General features: G+C 49.6%; 7 protein-coding genes across 7 annotated transcripts; 4 read left to right on the forward strand and 3 right to left on the reverse strand.

Moving 5' to 3' along the window:
• Positions 1-33: 33 nt before the first annotated feature.
• C8Q69DRAFT_460322 (hypothetical protein) lies at positions 34-2,573 on the forward strand. The gene is made up of 4 exons (XM_028630144.1): positions 34-231; positions 289-1,286; positions 1,339-1,787; positions 1,838-2,573. The coding sequence occupies exons 1-4, from the start codon at positions 158-160 to the stop codon at positions 2,390-2,392; spliced, it is 2,076 nt and encodes a 691-aa protein (XP_028486189.1). The 5' UTR covers positions 34-157; the 3' UTR covers positions 2,393-2,573.
• Positions 2,574-2,588: 15 nt separating this feature from the next.
• On the reverse strand, positions 2,589-3,905 carry C8Q69DRAFT_197477 (hypothetical protein). Its single transcript, XM_028626036.1, has one exon. It carries the CDS (start codon positions 3,545-3,547, stop codon positions 2,804-2,806), a length of 744 nt encoding a protein of 247 aa, XP_028486190.1. The 5' UTR covers positions 3,548-3,905; the 3' UTR covers positions 2,589-2,803.
• On the reverse strand, positions 3,867-5,515 carry C8Q69DRAFT_197529 (farnesyl cysteine-carboxyl methyltransferase). The gene is made up of 3 exons (XM_028626038.1): positions 4,422-5,515; positions 4,050-4,352; positions 3,867-3,971 (listed from the first exon to the last, which is right to left on the reverse strand). The coding sequence occupies exons 1-2, from the start codon at positions 5,203-5,205 to the stop codon at positions 4,264-4,266; spliced, it is 873 nt and encodes a 290-aa protein (XP_028486191.1). The 5' UTR covers positions 5,206-5,515; the 3' UTR covers positions 3,867-3,971; positions 4,050-4,263.
• A 1-nt stretch (position 5,516) lies between these two features.
• C8Q69DRAFT_197479 (trimeric LpxA-like protein) lies at positions 5,517-6,740 on the forward strand. Its single transcript, XM_028626037.1, has 2 exons — positions 5,517-5,952; positions 6,106-6,740. The coding sequence occupies exons 1-2, from the start codon at positions 5,792-5,794 to the stop codon at positions 6,509-6,511; spliced, it is 567 nt and encodes a 188-aa protein (XP_028486192.1). The 5' UTR covers positions 5,517-5,791; the 3' UTR covers positions 6,512-6,740.
• A 1,386-nt stretch (positions 6,741-8,126) lies between these two features.
• On the forward strand, positions 8,127-15,916 carry C8Q69DRAFT_505444 (ubiquitin hydrolase; the record flags this gene model as incomplete). Its single annotated transcript, XM_028632707.1, has 5 exons — positions 8,127-8,766; positions 8,827-8,983; positions 9,039-15,667; positions 15,726-15,779; positions 15,831-15,916. The coding sequence occupies 5 exons, from the start codon at positions 8,127-8,129 to the stop codon at positions 15,914-15,916; spliced, it is 7,566 nt and encodes a 2,521-aa protein (XP_028486193.1).
• Positions 15,917-16,780: 864 nt separating this feature from the next.
• On the reverse strand, positions 16,781-18,864 carry C8Q69DRAFT_460345 (TFIIE alpha subunit-domain-containing protein). The gene is made up of 3 exons (XM_028630145.1): positions 18,477-18,864; positions 18,313-18,408; positions 16,781-18,214 (listed from the first exon to the last, which is right to left on the reverse strand). Exons 1-3 carry the CDS (start codon positions 18,569-18,571, stop codon positions 17,083-17,085), a joined length of 1,323 nt encoding a protein of 440 aa, XP_028486194.1. The 5' UTR covers positions 18,572-18,864; the 3' UTR covers positions 16,781-17,082.
• A 340-nt stretch (positions 18,865-19,204) lies between these two features.
• C8Q69DRAFT_460347 (pseudouridine synthase) lies at positions 19,205-21,767 on the forward strand. The gene is made up of 4 exons (XM_028630146.1): positions 19,205-19,681; positions 19,739-19,942; positions 20,003-21,256; positions 21,343-21,767. The coding sequence occupies exons 1-4, from the start codon at positions 19,614-19,616 to the stop codon at positions 21,566-21,568; spliced, it is 1,752 nt and encodes a 583-aa protein (XP_028486195.1). The 5' UTR covers positions 19,205-19,613; the 3' UTR covers positions 21,569-21,767.
• The last annotated feature ends 86 nt before the right edge of the window (positions 21,768-21,853 follow it).

The raw sequence follows: 21,853 nt of genomic DNA on the forward strand, positions 1-21,853 counted from the left end.
GGTTTGCACCGTTTGGTTCTTAGCTTCCGCCATCTAACGATACCTCGGCTGCGACTCATCTGGGGTCGTCGGCGGATTTAGCATCCCGATATCTGGGGCGGGATAGCAAGGCATCTGTCTGTTTTATTGATGCTCTTATCGGCCTTTGTTTGCAAGCATGGCGACCGAGCGCTCTTTAGCAAGGCTCTTGCGATCGCTTCAGACCGCGTCCGAGCTTGAAGACGCCTACGCGTAAGGAAGATAACCGGGAGAGCCGGAGTATATGAATTATTACTGACATGTGCTCAGATTGCTTCCAACTGCGACCAGTTTCCTGGCGATTCTTACCAACCCCCTTAATGTGACCCTTCTTGCGTCTCAGCTGTTGAGCTCTCCTGCGATCTGGGATAACCGGGTCGATCTGCAGACATGCCGCCGGATCATCAGCGTGTTTAACACAGCCGCAATTACCATCCTACAGCAGGAAGAAACAGATACGCCCAGAGCACCGTATGCGACACGGAAAGGTTTAGATCGCGAGGCTTGGGTGAAGGCTGTGGTAGCTGGAGCAGATGAGAGGTCTCCGCGATGGAGGCATCTGTTACTGCTTGGCGGGGTCCTGCTCGGGTTCGAAGGTCAGAACAGGCAGGGGCTGCCTTCACATATTCGGACGAAACTTGAGTCAGGACTAGTTAAAGCTACAGAGCTTTCATTAAATGAACTGAAACCGGTAGATGATATTGATGGATATGCTATAACAATGGTCTTGAACCACACATTCGAACTATTGTCGGATTTCGAAAGGAGCCAGCTCAGTTACGACCGTCTGCTTCCGGTCATGGTCCGCGCTACCTTCCTTTCAAAGGAGGGGCTTGAAGGGGGATACTTTTTGGGTGCAATCGATCGTGACGTTGTTGAAGTCCCTGGCAAGAAGTTCCTGTGGTCGGCAGGATCAGCCAGTTATAGACATATGGAGGCCATCTCTTCCAAACCGCTAATATCCGCACTTGGGCCTCTGTCGCGACTGATCGCTTATGCGGTAGAGAATGTCCATGATCGCTCCATCATATCGGGAACCGTCGATTACTTGGCAGACTTCGTACGAACTTTGATAGTCCAATGGCGGCAAAACAAATTGTCGGAGATTGACAGATCCGAGGAAATTGATTTCTTGGAAGGAGAGTCTTTGAAGACGACCGTTCCTGCTCTCTGGAAACTGTTACGCACATGCATGTTTTCAATAACTATAGTTTTGCGGGCTGTTCTCGGGAGAGTCCTGAATGACCGCGTGTTGGCGGCCAATGGAAGTAAGTTCGCCTTGAAAATGCTCCTTCTGATTCATGTGATTGACTGTGCTAGGTGCTCCATTCTTATCGATGCAGGTTCTGCACATCCTTCGCAATCTTTACTTCGTGTCGTCACGCATCGGTCAAAACGCATCTTCTCAGTATTCGTTCGTGTACCTGACCGCCATCGATATATTATCGCAGTATACAGACCTCTCTGAGAATTTCCTGCGGAGTATCAAGCCTGCTGAACTGGGTCAGATACCCGCGCATCCTCTGGAGAGAAGTCTGGATCTTTTCTTTCTAAATACGGCAGAGCACTTTACTCTGACTGTGTCACCGGAAACAAGTGAAGAACTCCTTATTCCTGCTTCTCTCCCGTACCTTGCCAAGGGTGGAAACAACCATCTCTTGGAGATATTCGAGGCTGCCCACAGTGTCGTTCTCGCAGTGTTGGCAGCACCTAAGAGTGCCAAAATCGCAGCAAACCACCTACCGTTCTACATTGACAACCTCTTTGCCGTAAGCCTCCTGCGGTCTTGGTGATATTTCCATTGCTCACACCGATTTAGGTCTTCCCACAGAATCTCTCTACCCGCCAGTTCCGTCTGGCTTACAAGACTATTCTTCGAATCACCGCTCCCCCCTCACCCCTGGCGAACAGCCAGCCACTTTTGCCTTCTACCCTCCTAGAGCTCCTTCACGATCGCGCACAACGAGCAAGTTCAGATCCTCTGACTCCACCGAAGCAGTCTTTGACAGCAGAAGACTTGACCAATCCCCCACCCCCGGTCTCCGAACAATCGGCTTTGACCCTTGCTTTGATTGACTGTCTATGCTTCCTCCGGGTGGAAGATTTGGAGGAGTGGCTCCCTCTGACGGCTCATCTGATTAATAAGATTCAAAACCCCGATATGCGAGTCCCCTGTGTTGAGCGCTTCTGGGAAGCCCTCAGCGACGGTGAGATGGACGTTGAGCGTGCACATTTCTGCGTTCTTTGGTGGAGCACCAGAGGGGGTAGGGAGCTTGTCCTCTATGGTGCAGAGGGAGATGCAAGCCCCAACGTCGAAGATGGGCCGTACATGAGCGGCGCTATTGGCGGTGCTGCTCGCGAAAACAAGCTCTAAGACCGGGGAGGATCTGGTAACTTGCCACTGTCAATTTAGCCAAGGGTGTCTGGCGCTATATACATTATCTTCAACGTTTTCATTACACATGTAAATATTATTTACTTCTATCACCGTCTACCGGGTATCCCAGTTGGGAAATACGGATATCCAAATCCAACGTGTTCTGATTCGACACATCAATAGTAACCTAATTCAATAGATATATCCATCCCATAAGCAGGCACGAGACATTCTGACATGTCCTTCAGATAGCAAACTCCAAGCCTTCAGGGTATCAAATTAAGAACCATCCTTCACATACACACAGAAAAGAAAAAGGCCTTCTTCAAGTCCACCAGAACCAACACTTATACCACATACCATGCAAAAGCGCAAGCAAACAAATCCTCACAATCAGACCACACCCATTCATACCACACTACTACCCCGTCGTCCACTAATCGCCAGCGACAAAACCCGCGACAAAATGCCCTTTTTGTCGTAATTCCCTCTTTCATCCTCCGACATGAACTCGCATTTCTCGATATCCCGCTCACGAGACATATCCATAATAGGAAAGGATTCGTATCCTTCCTTTGGAACGACCCTAAGATGACGAGCCCGTGATAATTGGCGTTGCTGTTTCTGTCGATATTTAACGGTATTGTTATCCTTGCTCTTCTTCGCCGTAGAAGAGATCTGCTTTGTGAATTTTCGTGTCGTCACAGAACAAGGTATACTACTACTACCAATGATCTGCTGTGTAATACAACCTCGATCAGAACCAGCAGCAGAATCATTACAGAAACCCCTCCCTTTATCCCTGCTCTGCAAAGCACGAACTCTTCTCCGGAACCCAAATCCATCAAATTCATCCCATGCCCCATCTGGCGCTCGGGGCGGACCCATCACAAGTCGAACGTCCCTCTCGAGGACGCGATGAGATCGACAGGGCGCCGGGTCCTGAATGTCGGGAAAAGCGTAGAAGGACTTTCGACATAGGAATAGATGGCGCGGTGTGTATAGGGGGTTTGAGATGGTGTCGGTCGTGTATCGGCGATGAGTGGCTTTGAGGGTCTGTGGTGGAGGTTGGATGGGGAAGGATGGACAGATGTAGATGTGGGAAGTGGTGCAGCCGCAGGGTTTGTGGATGTGGCTGCGGCTGCGGCACATTGTGTCTTTTTTTTTTTCTCTCTCTTTAGATATAGATTGTTTTGGTGGTTTGGTTGGTGGAATTAGGTTTCGATATTGAGAAGGTAGGTAGATGTAGTATACATCTACAGATGGTGGTGCTGGTGCGGGAGGTTGGTTTCAAACTCTATGGTTGTTCCGGGTCTTGATTTGTGGTATTATATAATTCTGAGGGGGTTGATGTTGGGATATAATAAAGAATAAGTGGAGTCTCAAGTGATATGTCTTGTCAGTGATATAGAGAAATAAGGGTGTTTAAATAACTAATGATAATAGGGCAAGTTTGTTTGAGAAAGGGAATTCCTATCCCGTGTAACCATCTAGCCTGAAACGCTAGATGAGTTGGCAGGTAATGAAATGATTGCACTGATTGCTTGGTGAAAGGGCAAGTTTGTCAAAGATTGCCCTGGAGTAGTGACAGAATGACTGTCAGCAGGAGTATTGACTTATTCAAATTAGAAATTAACTTAGTTGGACCATGTACCACTGGAAATGTTTCCGGCAAACGCTTAGAGCAGATTTAGAAACAAGACATTAGACAGCGGTCTATTTGCATGTAGGCTTGTATAATACCGATCACAAGAGTGGGCGTATCAACAGGAAAATGTCTTGAACATATGCAGTGGAAGATATTTGAAGGAATGATAGGGTTCTCGTATTGAGTCTTAGAGATCCATGTGATCATGCAATCATGGCAATCAATGAATCCCGGGGATTCCAACACCTGTGTGCTTTTTGTATTCTAGATATTCCTCACCGAAGAAGTGGATGAGGTACGCCTCCTCTCCTATGATTGTACCGAGGTCAACGTTTCCTGTCTTGATTTGGTGTGGGGTGAGGGTTATAGCTAGCTTACTTTGTATTCGAGCGGAGAAGAACTTCCACAGGATGATGGCGTAGGTCCAGAAGCAGACCATGTTCCCCAGGACCAGCTGTGATCCTAATCCCCACCAGAAGAACCCGAAGTAGCTAGGGTGTCGAAACAAGCTGTACACACCGCTCTTCACCAATGTGTGTCCCTCCTTGCGCACCACCTGGACTGTGTGGTTGAAGTTGCTGCCAGCCTGGGCCATTGCCAGCGTCCTGAACACCTGGCCGACGATCATAAGAGCCAACCCCACTAACACCTGCAGGTTGATTCCAGCGAATGTTATGGTCGTCCGTTCAAAGTAGCTCTCGGGAAGAAACAGACGAGAGAGTATGCATTCTGCCACGGCAGAGCCGTGCGCCACGTTATATGCCCATCCATTTGCGCTCAGGAGAAACGCAGAGATCGATGCATGGCGGGTATTGTATCGTGCCGTAACGTAGTATTCCAGGAAGTGGAAGAGACACAGAGCAGCTATGAAGAAGGGTACGCGCCATAGCGTGGTCGACAGCAACAACAGAAACACTGTCAGGCACGTAGACACCCCAAAGCCGATTCCCAGGCAGAATGCCCTCAAGGATATCCCCGATAGAGACTTCTTCCCTCCCGGATAGTTGGACGGGTCAAGAGTCGAAGAAGGGTTTGCGGATCCGTCGCCGGCAGGTCGGACAGGCGGCCACTCTGTTCTCTCGACAGGACGTTCCATAGGCCATGAGATGTTGGAGTTGCCAGCATTCGGATCAGAGCCAGAAGAAGTTGCTGTGTTCGACATGATTATCGCGTGGGGGGAAGATCGTGGGGCAGCTTATCGCTGAAACGATGATCTTAAGTAGACGGTCAGGGTACCTCAACGACTTGAGTAGAAGCAATTGTAAAGATGAACATAAGGCCAAGCCAAAGAAGTGCCCATTGAGTCTATGTGCGACCTACTCTCTGCCTATCCGACTCCAGCAGCCCGGGGAGCGTAGGTATTTTTCTGGCTTTTCAGCGTATCGCGCCGACACGCGACCCAACGGGCTTAATGTTGTCACTTGTTGCTGTCAGTGCTTGGCGGACCGGAGCTCATGTGGAACCGTCAACGGCTAAGGCCGCCTGAACCCTGAAGGGTCAGACTAACTAGTCTATCTAGTGTACGTGGCTACAAGGAGTGAAGAGTCCGATGGAAAGCTCCATGATAGCTTGTACCATCTGCTGGTTGCCTCGATAACTAGATCGTGCGGTATTACCTTGCATTGGGCCCAGGGGCAACTACCGTCTCCTTTCAGCATCGACTACTATCTATCTACGAGACATACTCATTGTTACTTACGGCGGGTCCTGTCGAATTTCCTTCTCCGGCTAGAAAGATATCTAGGAAGATGTCCGACTCCACAGAAAAGGATAAGATGCTCCGTGGAGAACTGTTCCATGCCTTTACCCCGGAGCTAGTAGCCGCACGGGCACGCTGCAAACATGCCTGTACCAGGTACAACAATGCAGGCGATGTTCCACGCCGACGGTTGGTCGAGCTTTGGAGAGAGTGAGTAGCAGTACTAGTGGTCGACAGTTCGTCCATTCTTTCTTTATTCTTTTTGATTCTTATCTCCGAAATCCCCAGATGATCTGGTGCTATTCCCCAAACTAGAACTGGCTAGCCACGTTCTCTTCAATGAAGCTAATTCTCGACGGACAGCATCGTGGAGGATAAGACGCCTCTTCCTGAGCCAGTAGCCGATCCGGTCCAGGACGAACTACAGTTTCAACATGAGCCTTGGGTTGAACCACCGATCCGTATCGACTATGGATTCAATGTGAAGCTGGGACAGGGCGTTTTTATCAATTTCAACTGCGTCATCATCGACACATGCCTAGTCACAATTGGCTCCCGGACTATGTTTGGTCCCAATGTCAGTCTCTTCAGCGGTACGCATCCGCTCGATCCTGCACTGAGAAATGGTACAGAGGGTCCAGAGTTAGGCAAAGAGATTCATATTGGTGAAGATTGCTGGATTGGAGGCAATGTTATCATCTTGCCGGGGGTTACTATAGGCAAAGGAGCCACCATCGGTGCAGGAAGTGTGGTAACGAAGGTGGGATAAGACGACAACCGAAGATTTCAGTGACATCGCTGACAAATGCTCTTCACAGAATGTGCCTGCTTTCCATCTTGCCGTTGGCAACCCGGCAAGGGTCATCAGGAAAATCGAGACTTCTATGACTGACTGATCAGCACGTGGCCACTAGGAGTCATCATATTCTTTCTAGATGTATGAGATGGATAAACTGAATCGCAATCAGCAGCACTTCTAGAGAAACCGTTTAGTTGACTGCTCTATCTGTATGCTTCCGCGGGTACGTCTTGAGCGACAAGAGTTTAGCATTGCATTGCCTGGAAAAGAATCTCGATAGAGGTTGCTATTTGTATATAAATGGCTAGACATGAAAAGTCTCAGAATTTCTAGTCCATCATCCTGCTAAATTTGTGGTGTTACATACCTCATATGGCTCTCATTTGTATCAGGTGTATATGCTATTGCGCGGGGGAGACTAAGGAACATGTGGGGTCAATGTGGCTTCTGGAACAGCGGTTCGGTACCAGGGCACATTAATCAAGGACTCTTAAGCCTTATGCCCCTGATGTCCATACAAGCCAGCATATTGCATCCGAAAGGTCAATGCGCTGGTTTACGACAGCAGGCCAGGATCGAGAGCGGTGCTATGACAATAAGCGCCCATAGCGTAATACTTACTTACAGTACCCGGCAGTCCTTTGTCTTGTGGAGGGATCTCAAAACGCGTCTTGAGGGTGGTGATGTGATCCCCCAGCGTCAATCCGTACGGACACCAGAGAAGTGGTATCTCAAGTACGAGTGTTTTTGTAACCATTTATCCTGGTTGCCGTTGTAAATCATGAGAATGGCCGTAGTAAACGTACAGGCGTAATTGGGTGCGCGGCAAGGCTGGCCAACATCAGTCCCTGGGCGTGTAGGGAAACCAATCGGCAGCCCGCGATACCTTAGGCTTGGCGGCTGGGCAAGCCCGCTGCCTGGACTCTGGAGCTTCTGGCAGTAGTAGTGGTGGGTACGCCAGCGTGTGGGAAAAAAACAGATCCTCCAGCAGCTGCGGACTCACTAAAGGGCTAGCTGGGATTTTTTTGAGCTATGGCTAGGTAAAAAAAAAAGAACAAGCTGAATGAGCCACGACAGATATCCTTCTCAGATTGCCTTATTTACATATCATTGATCAGGGTACCGCTGTTTCTGTGTATTACCCTCAGAGCACCCATGGCCCGAGTGTCCCTGTTCCGCCACCTCCAACTCTGATTCCTTTAGCATTCATCTTGCTGTGAACAAACACTACAGCGCGCTGGCTGCTCTAGCTTCTCCCCGGCTGCCACTTTTTTCCCTTCTGGACTGCTCTAGAGTGAGCTTGGTGATTAAGGTAGTGGTCCCCGCTGTTTGTCCACGCCAGAGCCTGTCCAATTCGTCACTGCGGCTGTATCTCTCCGCCCGCACGTCAGTGCGATACTTACTGCTCACTCCAGCTGCTCTCCGCAACTTTGAGGCCGCTGCCTGATTTCTCTTCTCCCACAACACACTACCACTTCACCAGGCTTCCGCCGTGAACTCTGGGAAGTTCCGTCTTCTTTCCTCTTTCCCTCGAACCCTCACTTGCTTGTCTCCGACAACTCTCAGGTGGGGTAAAAAAAATGCCATGGCAGGTGCTCCGCTAGAGAGCTCTAGCACCCCGCCTGATATCATATCAACACCACCTCACCAGACAGGCTCGCACAGTATCTCCATGGACGATACTGATCCACAGGCTACGCGGAAACGACCCCGTCTCGACAGTGGCAGTGGTGCTCGCGAGTCGATGTCGACGCCCGGCTCTCCCAGCGATCCAGTGCCCGAGCAGGCTGCGGCTTCTCCCACCGCGGACCAGGAAGCTCTTGCCCAACAGCGTCCAGCGAGCAGGGTGACAATCAACATGAAGTCCCCCGCGACGGTAAAATCCGACTCCGCGACCGTGGAGTCTCAGCCCGAGCAGTCCGACGCCTCCCCGCTCCCCCGTCCGAGACAGTCCGCAGAGATCAATCCGCAGTCGTCAGCAGCCATCTCGATATCGTCCTCTCCCACACAGAGTCCCGAGATCGAGGTCGCCGATGTGGAGGAGATGGACCAGGATCCCACCACAACAAATTGGAGGTCGTTGGGTGATGCACTCCGGGGTCAAGCTGCTACTGAAGTCGTACGGCTGCATGAACAGCTATCGCTACCAGAGGCCTTTCCTAAACTGCGAGGAAATCTGGAACTTCGGGAGGCCATAGAGGAGATGGGCGCGTTGATTGAAAAAGGTAACGTACCACAGCATGAGTCACCTACGATAAATGCATACTGAACTCCCATCTGTCTAGGCCATCCACACGATGCAGCGATCTTTGTCGCCATCAAGAATTGGCTCATCGACGATTGTTTAAACAATCTGGAACTGATCACTCTTGATACCTTCCTTGAGGAACGGGAGTTTTGGGAAGAGCTTCCTACAGTAGTGGAGGGGCTTTTACGAAGAGGGTAAACGCCATCTAGACTCCTTGCGATTGTCACAGCAATGCTGACAGGTACGCAGACTAGATTTTCAGCCCAATGATGGGAACGGCACATGGAGATGTCTGGAGGACTTTCTGCTTGCCTTCGCTCAGTTGGCGTTACACCTGCTCCGCCTAGATACCTTAACCCTACAGAAGTACCTTGAGGAGAAAGATGCCCCAGCGCCAGAATTAATGTCGAGGGTCTATTTACCGTCGCTTGGCTGGATCTTGCAGACGGCTTCCATTCCATTTTATCGAACAATGGACAGACTGTATAGCTCTGAGCTCGGAACCCTCGTAGCTCGCCTCAACGATCAGGTCGCCGCGTCTCCATTCAATGCGATGCAGCGTCTATCTGAGTTCAACTCGCGTCTCATGGAGGCGCTTCCCCGATGGCCACACTTGGCACCCTTTCTGGTGGCCGTCGTTACCATCACTCATAGCATGGTAGAATCAGGCAATGAACGAAAGAAGCTCTCCGCTGATGACACCCTTCTGGAATCTCCCGTTTTAGTGCAAACAAGAAAGGCAGCTTATACTCTGATTAGGACCATTGACGATCAGTACCAAGAGCATATATCCAAGAAGTCGCCCTGGATCACGAGTGATACGAGCGAATCCGTACTCCGCTATATCTCTCTAACCTACTATAGCCTATCCAGCCAGGTTGACGACATGGCCCTACAAATCGCCCAGGACTTGTCAATACGTTTCCCGGAGAATGCAACGGCCTCCGATTACCCACAGATAATACATTGGGCTTGGAAGTTTGCTCTACTCAAGAAAAATGTCATGGAAGGGCGGATGGAGCTCAGAGTTCATGGGATGGAGACCATGCAAAACGATCTTGTGAATCTTTGGAGGCAGCATATCCAGAATAACCCCGCGGGGATCGACTATCCCATCACTCAGTACATGGTGAGGTTTCTGAGAGAGAACAAGATCGTCGAATATATCGTCGGCGTCGGCTCTCATCCTCAGTTGATCAGTCGAAGCGGGAATATTGTCGGTTTCCTGGTCGTGACCTCAACCTACACTGATAAAGATACGGACACCATCTGGCATGCTGTCACCGAGAGCCAGGACCCGAGAATCGTGGGCGAGATTCTGGGTATGCTCACGCGCACTTTTGCCATGCACCAGGCTTCTTCTAATGCGCTCCTCTATCTTTGTTCCAAATTGCTCGAGCTCCCACTCGAGCGGTTTGATGCACGAATGGTTGACTTTTGCGAACAACTTCTCCACAACGTGCGAGAAAAACACAGCGAGAGAAGTCGACATGAGCCGCTAGAGATGATGCATGTAGATGCGATCCCACTGCGGCTCTGCGTGCGATTGATTCGCGAGACTACCGCGCTCGAGGGTTCCTCTGATGAACACAAAGCTTTCTTGCAGAAGTTTGCCAGCACGCAACTCAGCTTGTTCCTCAGTATCGGCTTGACTGCATCGGACAAGATGGACATGTACGAACGATGCATCCATGACATCGCCGAAATGAATCAATATACGGTGGGAAGCATACAAGCGCTGAATGCCCTTCTTCCTGCCTACGATCCACAGGAAATCCGAAAACTCGCATTGGATTTTGACCTGACCTATCTAGTGATCAGTGAGTTAGCTCATGCTCTGGATACGGTGCAGTCAGATTTCAGTGACTCCTTCTCAAAAAACGGACTTTTCTCGCGCATTCAATTACTCCACCGCCTCATCGACAAGGTTCCAGACACGCTCACGCCAGATCTCAGTGATACGCTTTGGCACAAAATCTTGATGTCAAATAAAGTAGTTGATCTGGGAAGGAAAGCTTTGTGGGACATGTTGTGTAAAGTGGCGGCCCGGTGTGGGAAGAGAAACCCGTTCATCGAACGCTGCATTCACGAATATATTCCCAGTCTCTCGCCGGTGGATTACTCGCAAGAAGTCCTAGCTTTTGCAGAGCATACCATTGGCTATGAGATTCGCTTCAATCCTCCGTCTATCGCCGGTGAAGGCGAGATCATTTCGATACCAGGAATGGATCGGATATGGCACTTCATCCTGACGGCTCCACCGGGCACAATTGAGGCGAAAGCCACGAGCTACGCTATTGAAGTTTACCTCGATCATGTACTGATCAGGAGAGCTCCACGATCAGCATCGGAGGCAACACATATCTCTCTTGTTGATCGTTCCGTAGAACAACTGAGATCTGCAGCTACGAAGTTGAAGTCTTTCAGTGACGGTTCTGCCAGTGGCGAAGATGAGCCGATGGTCATTGTGGCTGCAGAAGGAGAGATACGCCAAGAAGAACTCAGATTTAGCCGGTCTCTGTTGTTTCTACGCCAGTTTCTCCAAGGCTTACGCAGTAGACCGCAATACAGCCCTCCACAGATATCTCCACCTGAGCTCCCTGAGAGGACAGGCAAAGGCGAGGTCATTGAGATCACGTATCAGTGTTTCAGTGGCGGTGCCCCATCCAAGATGCGCACTCTTGCCATTGGGGATCTCTCTACCGCTTCCGAGCTGGTAGACAGACTTGTCCGGCTTACCGGGTTCACCAAGTTCGACACTATCTATGGGGGACAGAAGATTGATCTGCTAAGCGCACCACAACGCACTCTCCGAGAGCTGAAACTCCGGTCAGGACTGCTAATTGTCAGGAGAGTGGGAGAAGCTCAGGAAGCTTCTATTCCCGGCAGACGACACTCCCTCACTCTGGTAGATTCGGAGGTCCTGAAACATTTTGACGACCTCTATGACTTGCTAGGTCTCGAGGATAAACTAGCTCGAGAGATATATGACTTCCTCGTCGTCTTCCCACCGCAAAAACGTGTACGTGACTTGGTAAGGTCTGAGGCAAACACCGCGGAAGAAATCTTTCCTATGGATAAGCCATACAAACTGCTCTATTCTGTCAACGCCCTTACGACATGCCTAAGGGAGGAGTCGACCGAGGAAGAACCGAACCGAGCCTTCCTCCATCATAGCATACAATGTCTGGTTGCGGCGCTGACTCGCCCCGAACTGTCCGAAAATATGCAAGAGAGCTCTCTGAAACTTTTGTTCGCTTGCAATTTCGTTGAAAGTTTGCTGGTCGCTCTCTCCGTGCGCTCTGTCCCTGGAGATAGCTCACTTAGGCTATCTGATCCAACGGACTTGGTTAGACAGTTGCTCAAATTTATAAGCACGGCACAGAGTCTAAAAGCGAATGTTCTCTCTGAGACGGCTGTTCAGAAACTCATTTGCAACTCGTTTGCCGTGCTTATCGAAGGGTCTTTACATGACAACGTGTTTTGGGAGATTGTCAAGCAAAATGCGCAGTTTGAGAAACTCATCTTCGCATTACTTTTGAACGAATCTCGTCAACCCATTCGAAAAGAAATTGCAGATAATATTGCCATTATCTGCGGTCCAACGAAATCGCGGAAGAACTCGAAGACTGTGAATAACGAGACTGAAAGACTCGATCCCTCACAAAACTTTACCGTGGTTGACATCCTGGCAACACTTTGGGCCGCGTTTGCACAGAACTTCGATCGAACACCTCAGTATATGCATCATTCTCGGGAATTTTTCGAAGTAGCTCTTTCGGTTTTCCGCTCCGTTGCCGAAAAGTCTCCTCGTGATCTTGTCTTCGGAGAGTATCTTGCTCAGTGGAGCGCGATCATGCTGAGCCATAAGACAGAAGAGTTTGTAGGTCGTGAGACCGTCGACCATGTGGTCTTGGGCTTTGCGCGTCTCATAAGGCTGTGTTTGGAACTGGCAGAAATAACAGAGACGACCGTCAATCCCTCCGACATCATGGAGAATGTATTCAACAATTACCTCTTCCCAGATTTGTCTGCTCCTAGCGAAGGAGCCATGGCCCCCCAAGTGCCCGTCATGCATACTGAAACACGTCAGGAGCTCTACAACATCCTTGTCTTGCTTTCCAAGAACGATGAGAATTACCCGAAAATCATCGAACTACTGGAAGACCTCATTCCTCAGGACTATACATACGCTCCGAATTGGTGTTTCGAGCGACAAAAGACCATTCGGTCCCCGGAGGGATACGCAGGACTTAAGAATTTGTCCAATACTTGCTACCTCAACTCCCTGTTCACGCAACTTTTCATGAATGTTGGGTTCCGCGATTTCATGCTTCAGCTTCAGGTGGAGGAGCCAAGCGGCTCACAGAGGCTCCTTGATGAGACCAAGAAAATTTTTGCTAATATGCAAGAGACTTGGTTCAAGAGCGTCGACACACAAGGCGCAGTGGATTCCATTCGGACTTACGACAATGAACCCATTGATATCACTATTCAGATGGATGTGGACGAATTCTACAATCTGCTTTTCGACAGATGGGAAGCCCAGATTATCGATGCAGAACAGAAGAAGAAATTCCGCTCCTTCTACGGTGGACAGTTAGTCCAGCAAATTAAGTCGAAGGAGTGTCCTCACATATCTGAGCGACTGGAGCCATTTTCTGCCATCCAGTGTGAGATCAAGGGCAAGGCAAGTTTGGAAGATAGCCTTAAGGCGTATGTGGAAGGTGAGATAATGCAAGGAGATAACAAATATTCTTGCACGTCATGCGGACGCCATGTCGACGCTGTGAAGAGAGCATGTCTCAAAGACCTTCCCGACAATCTGATCTTCCATCTGAAGCGCTTCGATTTCGACATGCTTACTATGATGCGGAGCAAAATAAATGACGAGTTCCAATTTCCTGAGCGAATTGACATGACGCCGTTCAAAGTGGAGTATCTCTCAGATCCAAATGCGTCTGTTCCGCAGGACGTGTTTGAACTGGTCGGCGTTCTAGTGCACAGCGGAACAGCTGAATCAGGCCATTACTACTCTTATATTCGGGAGCGACCAACAGCAGATGCAGCTGGGTCCTGGGTCGAATTTAACGATGCAGACGTTAGCCGTTTTGACCCCTCAAAAATCGCCGATCAGTGTTTTGGTGGTCTGAACGATTCGCTTCATGGCCCGGCTGTTGGGCAAGTGCGATTTAACAAAGTCTGGAATGCCTATATGTTATTCTACCAACGCGTTTCAAGCATGGAAGCGGCAAGGGATATCTATGAGCCAGAGAAAAGCGATATTCCAGTGCGGGTTCCCGTGCCAGTGGCTCTTGGAAATCACATCGCTATGGAGAATGAACTATTCATACGGACGTACTGCCTTCTGGATCCCTATCACGCTTTCTTCGTCAGATGTCTACTTGGCCGTTCCAGAGCCCTTGTGAAATCCGGGAAACCGGAAGCCTCGAAGCTGGAGAAGTCGGCAATTTTCATTGCCCTAGATACCTTGGAGCAACTCGTGTCGCGAACAAGGGAACTGATCGAGCTTGAAACGATCGTATCTGAACTTGCGAAAGCAATAGCTGAGAACCCGAAAAGTGCCTATCGGTTGATTCAATGGACGGCAGAACGCCCAACCGGAATTCGGAACCTCGTCTTAAAAAGTCCTCATCCGGATGTTCGCAGTAAGACCTCTCGGGTGGTTGCCTCTGCCCTTGCAAGACTGCAGGATATGCAGGACGATACATCGCTGGGTGAAGTCGAACGCGAAAAGTGGCAGGTCAGGTTTGCAAACTCTTTTGAAAAAGTGGTTGTGACGCTCGAGAGTTTATGGCCTATCCTCCACACGGCCAGCCGGTCATGGGACGATTATTTCGACTTCCTCCTCCTGCTAGCAAATTTCGGACCGTACCAGGCTGGTGTTGTTCTCGACCATGGTTTCTTGCTAAAGTGCTTGGAGATAATCTGGCTTGACCGTGATAATACCAAGTTAAAGCGACAATATCTTGCTTATTACAAGTTGGTTGAGAGAGGGCGAAAGTTCTCGCATAGAAAGCTCATGGATCTTTTCTTTGTCCTTATGCAGCATATCGACTTGACCCTTCCTGCTACTCCCGATGATGAGCGCCGAACTTTCCATGAAGGAAAATACTCTCTTACTGCCACCGAAAGCTCCATGATACGGCCTCTGGGCAGGAATAATGAGTTGCTATTGCTGAAGAGGATCCTTGAGCAGCATAGTAACCCCCCAGCATGCAGAAACCTTGTCGCCTTGTTTCTGGAATCTGAACCGGATGCTGGCTTGCTGGAGCCCATATGCAAGCTCTTAGAAGACGGCTTGAGAGTGGCTCCCGCAGCGCTTTGTGCACCCTTTCTAGAAGGGACCTTAGTCTTCTGTCGGAGGAGTCCGGACGAAGACCGAATAATAGCGCTGGTCGACTATGTTGCGAAGGGCGTCGAGTCCATCAACAACAGTGGGGGTAGAGAGCACCTTGCTTTCTTCACGAACCTCATCTCTCTCCGGAATGACAAGATTGGCAAGGATGAAGTATGGTTTACGGCCCTGGTCACGGAAAGAATACCGGACTGGGCGCCTACACTGCTGATGTATGCCGAGAAGACCGTCCGAAATATGACGTTCGAAGTCCTACGACACATGCTATTTATGAAGGGGCAGGAAGAGATGTCAGACGAATCCCGAATGTACTATACCAAGGTCGGTAAAGAGCTGGCTCACGCGTGCGTTGACAAGCTGAGAAAGACATACCTTGTAAACTCTTCACAAAGCGTTGAAGCGAGGGTCGTCGAGATTATCATCTGGGTCATTTCTCACTGTCTGGAAACATACTATGATGACAGCGAAGAGGACGCTGAGTTTGTGCATCAGGCAACTGGTCAGTTCCACACTCTATACTTACCGAATATTGAAATTTCCTACTAACACCTCTCTAGCTGTTAATACGGCCATCGAGGAACTCTCTGTAGATTTGCCTGACCCAACTTCAGGTAAGTCGCCCTTTCGTATGTCCACATCGTCTTCTGACTCTTGGCTTCCAGAATCTGATTTGCCTTCTCCAGAGGATTGGGAAGATAATTCTATGATGGCAAGTGACTCCGAGGTGGGGCTCGCTGGCTCACCATAAATGAATACAATAACCAGGGCGGAGGATTGATTGTCTATGGAGACAGGAGGATTCATGACACATGAGCGATGATCATCCTGAACCTTGTTTACTTGCTTATTGCATAGAGCGGCGTTTCACGACTGCATAACCCTGTTAGAAAGGGAACGAACTCAGTGCACATTGTTCAAGCGATTCGCGGTTATGTTGATCGGCACGGCTGGCGTTTGGATGCTCCTCATTGTATGATCGGCCTGACCAACTGTTGTTTTCTTATCTGTGCTTCGGGATTGAAAGGGGCAATTACGGCGACGGGCTCGGAATACTGCAGCAAAATGAATGGGAGAGTGAGATTTGTTGGCGAATATCACATTGATTAGGCATCTACGCAGATTCACCGAGTGCCATCCTGGGTTATCAAGACTGTGGTGTGATTTTTGTAGCCGTGTATTGCTCTTGTTGAGAGGGTTAAGAGTCAATCGCAAGCTCCAAGATTAGATGTAAAACTAAGGCAGTCTCTTAGCAGATACTTTTATCGTTAAGCCCTTCAATTGACCCGTCTTTTGTTCTTCTAATCTACTCTCGTACGACCGAATCATTTGTTTCCTTTCAAGAGAACTATCTCCTCGAGAGAACGAATGTTGCCGACTGTGCTGTCTCGTAGGCTAGAATCGCTACATATGAGGGGCGTACACATCTAGAGGGAGGCACATTTCAAACTTGCATTTATTTTATTTTTTTCTTCCCTTTCTTCTCAGAACATACACATGATGCTTGCTTCGTTTTTGAACAAGGAAGAATGGAAAGGTCTTCTTCCATTATAATGGAAAGATCTATTAAAAAAAAGCATCAAAAGGACTGTAGCGCCTGCGCCGGGGTTAGGTGAAAAAAAAAAAAAAAAAAGTAATAAGTCTTGCAAGATCGCTATCGCCTCTGAATATGGAAGAATTGCTTTAAAAGCATTTTTTGTGATTTTACAGAATGTCGCTTTCAAGGGTTTCTTCGTGGTAAACTCTTTTTTTATAGGACATTGAAGCTCAAATTGATACTGCTCCTCGGGGGGTGGAAAGAGGAAGTGAGTGTGCTTCATTCAGATGGAGGTTTATTGTAGTTGATGATTGATGATTGATTGATTGTTTTGTTTGTTTCGATTGAAAGTTGAGGGACGGTTGGAATGGAAGGGAAACTTAGACGTCTTCGAATTCTTCGTCGTCTTCGTCTGATTCCTCTTCTCTCTTTACCGTGGGTGCATCTGGTTCCACCTTGACCTTCTTCGCCACTGGACCCTCGTCCGCGGGCGTAGACGGGGTGGCTACGGCTGTCTGGGGTGCGCTGCTGCTGGATTCTGAGTCTAATTCTCTCTTCACCCCGGCCGTGGGCGAGGGTGCGGCTGGAACGCTCGTCGCAGCTGCGACGGCAGGAGTGGCAGAGTCGCTGGTAGATAGACCGACGTCTTCGAACTCGTCTTCCTCTTCGTCCGAGTCTTCTGCACTGCTGACATCTCGTTGGGCTTGTAGCTCGTTCTCTCGAGCCATTTCCGCGTAGTATGCGGCGACTTTATCGTCGAGCGCATCGATATCCGGCTTCTGTTCCTCTTCCTTGATTTCTGACTTGACGACGCCGTCCGTCTCCGTCTTGATCTGGGTAAGATTGCCAGCACTAGTACTGACAGTGGAGTGTGTGTGCCAGACTGGAAGAGCGTTTTGCTTCTCCAACGCAGCCTTCCGTGCCGCTTCCTCCGCCTGTTCCGCAGCGCTCTTCTCCGCAGATGATGTAAGGGAGACCTCAAGGGCCGCAGCGTCAGTCCTTGCTATTCCCCGTACGGTCTGTTGCTGCTTAGACGGAACAGCCACTGCCTGCCTGGTCGGGTTGATCTGCTGGTTGCGCACGACATCGATCTTGTGATCCCAAGCCGTCTCGAAGTCGTTCGGAGGTACCTCGACGGAGTCGATCTGCTTCAACAACTTCAACATCTTGTCCAACTGGGCCATGAGCTTGCTGTTCTTTTCGTGCCCCGTACGATCGATACCCTCAGCCCCTTTCACATCTTCGGTCCGCTCGAGAATCGCACCGCAGTTCTGACATTCGAATCCCTCCTCTCCCACCAAGCTAAGCACATCAAGCTCCGTCCATTCTGCCTTGCACCTGAGACAGATATATTCCTTCCTTTCCTGACTGGGGGTATACTGAGCCTTGATTGTCGAGGTCAACTTGGAGACCCGGTACTTGATCGCATCGATTACTGGATGAAGCGGGATATAGTAGTATTCACGGTTGACGGGACGAGTAGAGCCATCGCGAAGTTCAGTCCGCGTATGACTACACGATCAAAACAGAATAAATGTCAGCCATAGACTGCCAGAAAAGCGAATTATCCGAGACAAAGAAAAAACGAAAGGGAGAGGGAAATGCCATACACCGCGATAAGGCGATCCTCGCGCAGTCGACCGCAGAGTTTTCGCAGATCTTTCTGCTGCATGCCCAGAAGATAGGCCAGGTCTTCTGCATGAAGTCTGTTCGGAGACATTAGCCACAAAAATCTCAGTAAGACTTCATGTAGCCTTGGCAAAAGGAATCATACACGGAGTGTATGAAGAGCGCATCGACCACCAGGATGTGGCGCGTCTCGTAGAAAGCACGCACCACGCTGCGGATGAGCGTATTGGCGAGATCCATGGTTGGGAAATGGGGATCGTAAGCCGGAAACGAGATAATGATCTATACGGAAACTGCGCGCCCAGCGGGCTTCGTTTGCGACTTTCAGTTCGGGGCGAGTTCGAGCGCAAGCTTCGTTAACACCGAAGTTCAAAGGCAGACAACGGACAAACACATCCTTCTCCTGTCCCGCAGCAGCTAAGCTGAGAGTGAGAAGATGAGATAAAACGAGCGGTGGGAGCGGCGGACTGGGAAGACGGCCTGCTATTGACGGCGATCGAACAATAGAGGCTGCTCGCAGTCGAGGAAGCGCAGGATCAAGTCCGATGCGGGCGATCGAAGCCGAACTGCGCAGCATCAGTGGTGGTTTTCGTCTGCCGTAGGGTGAGTCAGCAGTCTGTTCGCATTCTGTCTGGATTCTGTCTAGGATGTTACAGTAATGTGCTTTATATTTTATTCATTCGGATGGTAATATGCATGCTGTACTTTAAAATAATCATTGGTACCAAAGTTCCAGTATAGAAAGCTGTTCATACTACCTTGTGTAATTGTGAGAGTGTATATATATAGTTCGGAAGTTACTCCGCAGCTGCTCTTCCTCCGGAGTCGAGTCCTCAAATACATTGGAAGCTGAACACGAGAGAAGCAAGTAATCACACTATTCTAAACACATTATTGCTTTATTCAAGCTCAATAATATCAGCTTCACAGTGACTTATGTAGTTTAGGTAACTATGTACATACAACGACGACATTGCGGCGGCTTAGTCATCACGACGACCATTGATTGGTGGCTTTGCGGGGAGAAAATGGAAATCCGCAAGAAAGAAATAATAACTACAGCCGACTGTCGCGACATCGAATTCTCCATGCGCGCCTCTGTCCTGCTGGATTTGACAAGAGTCGGTCGACCTCTGGAACCCTTACATTCTACTATTCGTGCTCTCTCCCGACGTCCTTCACGTTCTGCATTTTGTCACCCTTCGATTCATCAGCGCAGGTACCTACGAAACCTGACCCTGACCCCGTCGCAAGCCGGACTCCGCTTCGTTCGTAAACCAATATGGCCGGAGGCGGAGACGGAGGAGGTGGAAGCGGTAAGAAGAGAGATCTGGGAAGGGCAGAGTGGAGGTGTGTTTGCTTTGTGACAGCCAGTTTTTTTTCCTGTTTCCCGACTAACTAAGCAAGTCGGCAACCATTAGATAAAAGAGAACGGAATGAACAGCAGCAGGAAGCGAAACGACGAAAGCTTGAGGCTGGAGAAGAACTCCAGACTCCGATCTACGCGACTCATTTCTCGCAGGAGGAGATCGCCGCGGAGGATAGACGCCCCAAGAAGAAGGTTGCGGTTTTGATGGGATATTCCGGCACAGGATACCATGGCATGCAATTGTACGATGGCATCTGCTTCTTGACCCCCAATGGATCCAGATGATTAATAGCAATTCGCAGGAGTGATAAGGAGAAGACAATCGAGGGGGAGCTCTTCCCAGCATTTGTCGCAGCCGGCGCAATCTCCAAGGCAAATGCGGCAGACCCTAAGAAATCGTCGCTCGTCCGCTGTGCCCGCACAGACAAGGGTGTGCATGCGGCTGGCAATATCGTTTCTTTGAAGTTGATCATCGAAGACCCAGACATCGTTCAGAAAATCAATGAGAAACTGAGCCCCCAGATTCGTATTTGGGGTATCCAGCCGACCAACAAGAGCTTCAGCTGCTACCAGATGTGTGATTCCCGTATATACGAGTACCTGATCCCGACACACTGCTTCCTACCGCCTCATCCGAGCACATACCTTGGCAAGAAGCTCACGGAGATTGCGGAGAAAACAGGCGATCTCGAGGGATTGAGAACAAGACAAGAAGAAGTTTCTGGTTTCTGGGACGAAGTTGACGAGAAGCATATCAAACCTATTCTAGTGAGCCTTCCGGAAGATATCCGGAAACTGGTAGGAAAATCGCTCTATCTAGAAGAACAGGAGAACGCATCTCCCGATGCCGATGTACCAGCGCCTGAGAGCAAGGGACCAGAGGCTCAGCCCACCGAGACGAAAGCAGAGGAACAGGCAACAGAGAACAAGCCCGCGGACGAAGGAAAAGATACTTCCTCAAAGTCCGGCCGAGGACTTTCCGAGGAGGAAATGGCACAGAAACAACTCGTCAACTCCGCCATCAAATCCATCAAGTCAGCCTACCTCACCGCAAAACGCGCTTATCGTATCCCTAAAAAACGTCTTGAGCGCCTCCAAGAGGCTCTAGATCGATATGTCGGTACCAAAAACTTCTACAACTACACCATCCAGAAGACCTTCCGCGACCCTTCCGCCAAGCGCCACATCAAATCGTTCAACGTGAACCAGGAACCTATAATCATCAACGGCACCGAATGGGTCAGTCTCAAGGTCCACGGCCAAAGCTTCATGATGCACCAGATCCGGAAAATGGTTGCGATGGCAGCACTCGTCGTCCGATGCGGCTGTGACCCTGAGCGTATTGTCGACACTTACGGCCCCACGAAGATCGCCATCCCCAAGGCTCCTGGACTCGGCCTATTACTTGAACGCCCCATCTTCGATTCATACAATAAGAGAGTCACGGATTTTGGCAAAGACCCGATCGACTTCAGCAAGTACGAGAAGGAGATCAACGAGTTCAAGCAGAGAGAGATCTACGAGCGCATCTTCCGCGAGGAAGAGGAGAAGAATAGGTAAGTTATCGAGCTATCTGTTTATCAGATACAACATGCACGCAGCAGAGAAATCAATATTACTTGAAACTGACAACGGCATCCAGCTTCGGGGCGTTCTTCAACCACATCGACCATTTCCCCGAGGACAATTTCCTCTACGTCACCTCTGGTGGACTCGCCGCAGCGAAGCCAGCTGATCAGCCAAAGGGAGACGATAGCGGAGACTCGAAAGAACAGAAGCGTGGGAAGAGTGCCAGACAAGCCCTAGCAGATGTCGAGGGTGAATCAGAACCCGAGGGCAACATCGGTAATGGTGAAGAAGGTGGTTGATGGAATGCTCTTGGATCAAGAACGCATTTTTGGACGCGACGCGGTTCCCCAGGTCCCGCGCGAAATTTTATGTCATGCCCTTTTGTGGACGAGGTCTTACATCTCTCCTTAAAAGGCAAAATTGAACGCTCTAGCAGCAGGAAAATTCGAACTGTAAAAAGTAGCTACTGTCTACAATAGTCGACTGCAACAGCATGTTGAAACAAATAAAATATTAGAATTTTCGTCATTGACTCATTGAACAGAACATAACATTAGCATACAATAGAAGGGAAAGGAAAGAAC

The sequence above is a fragment of the Paecilomyces variotii genome (assembly GCF_004022145.1).
Source record: "Paecilomyces variotii strain CBS 101075 chromosome Unknown C8Q69scaffold_3, whole genome shotgun sequence".
NCBI classification, from domain to species: Eukaryota; Fungi; Ascomycota; class Eurotiomycetes; order Eurotiales; family Thermoascaceae; genus Paecilomyces; species Paecilomyces variotii.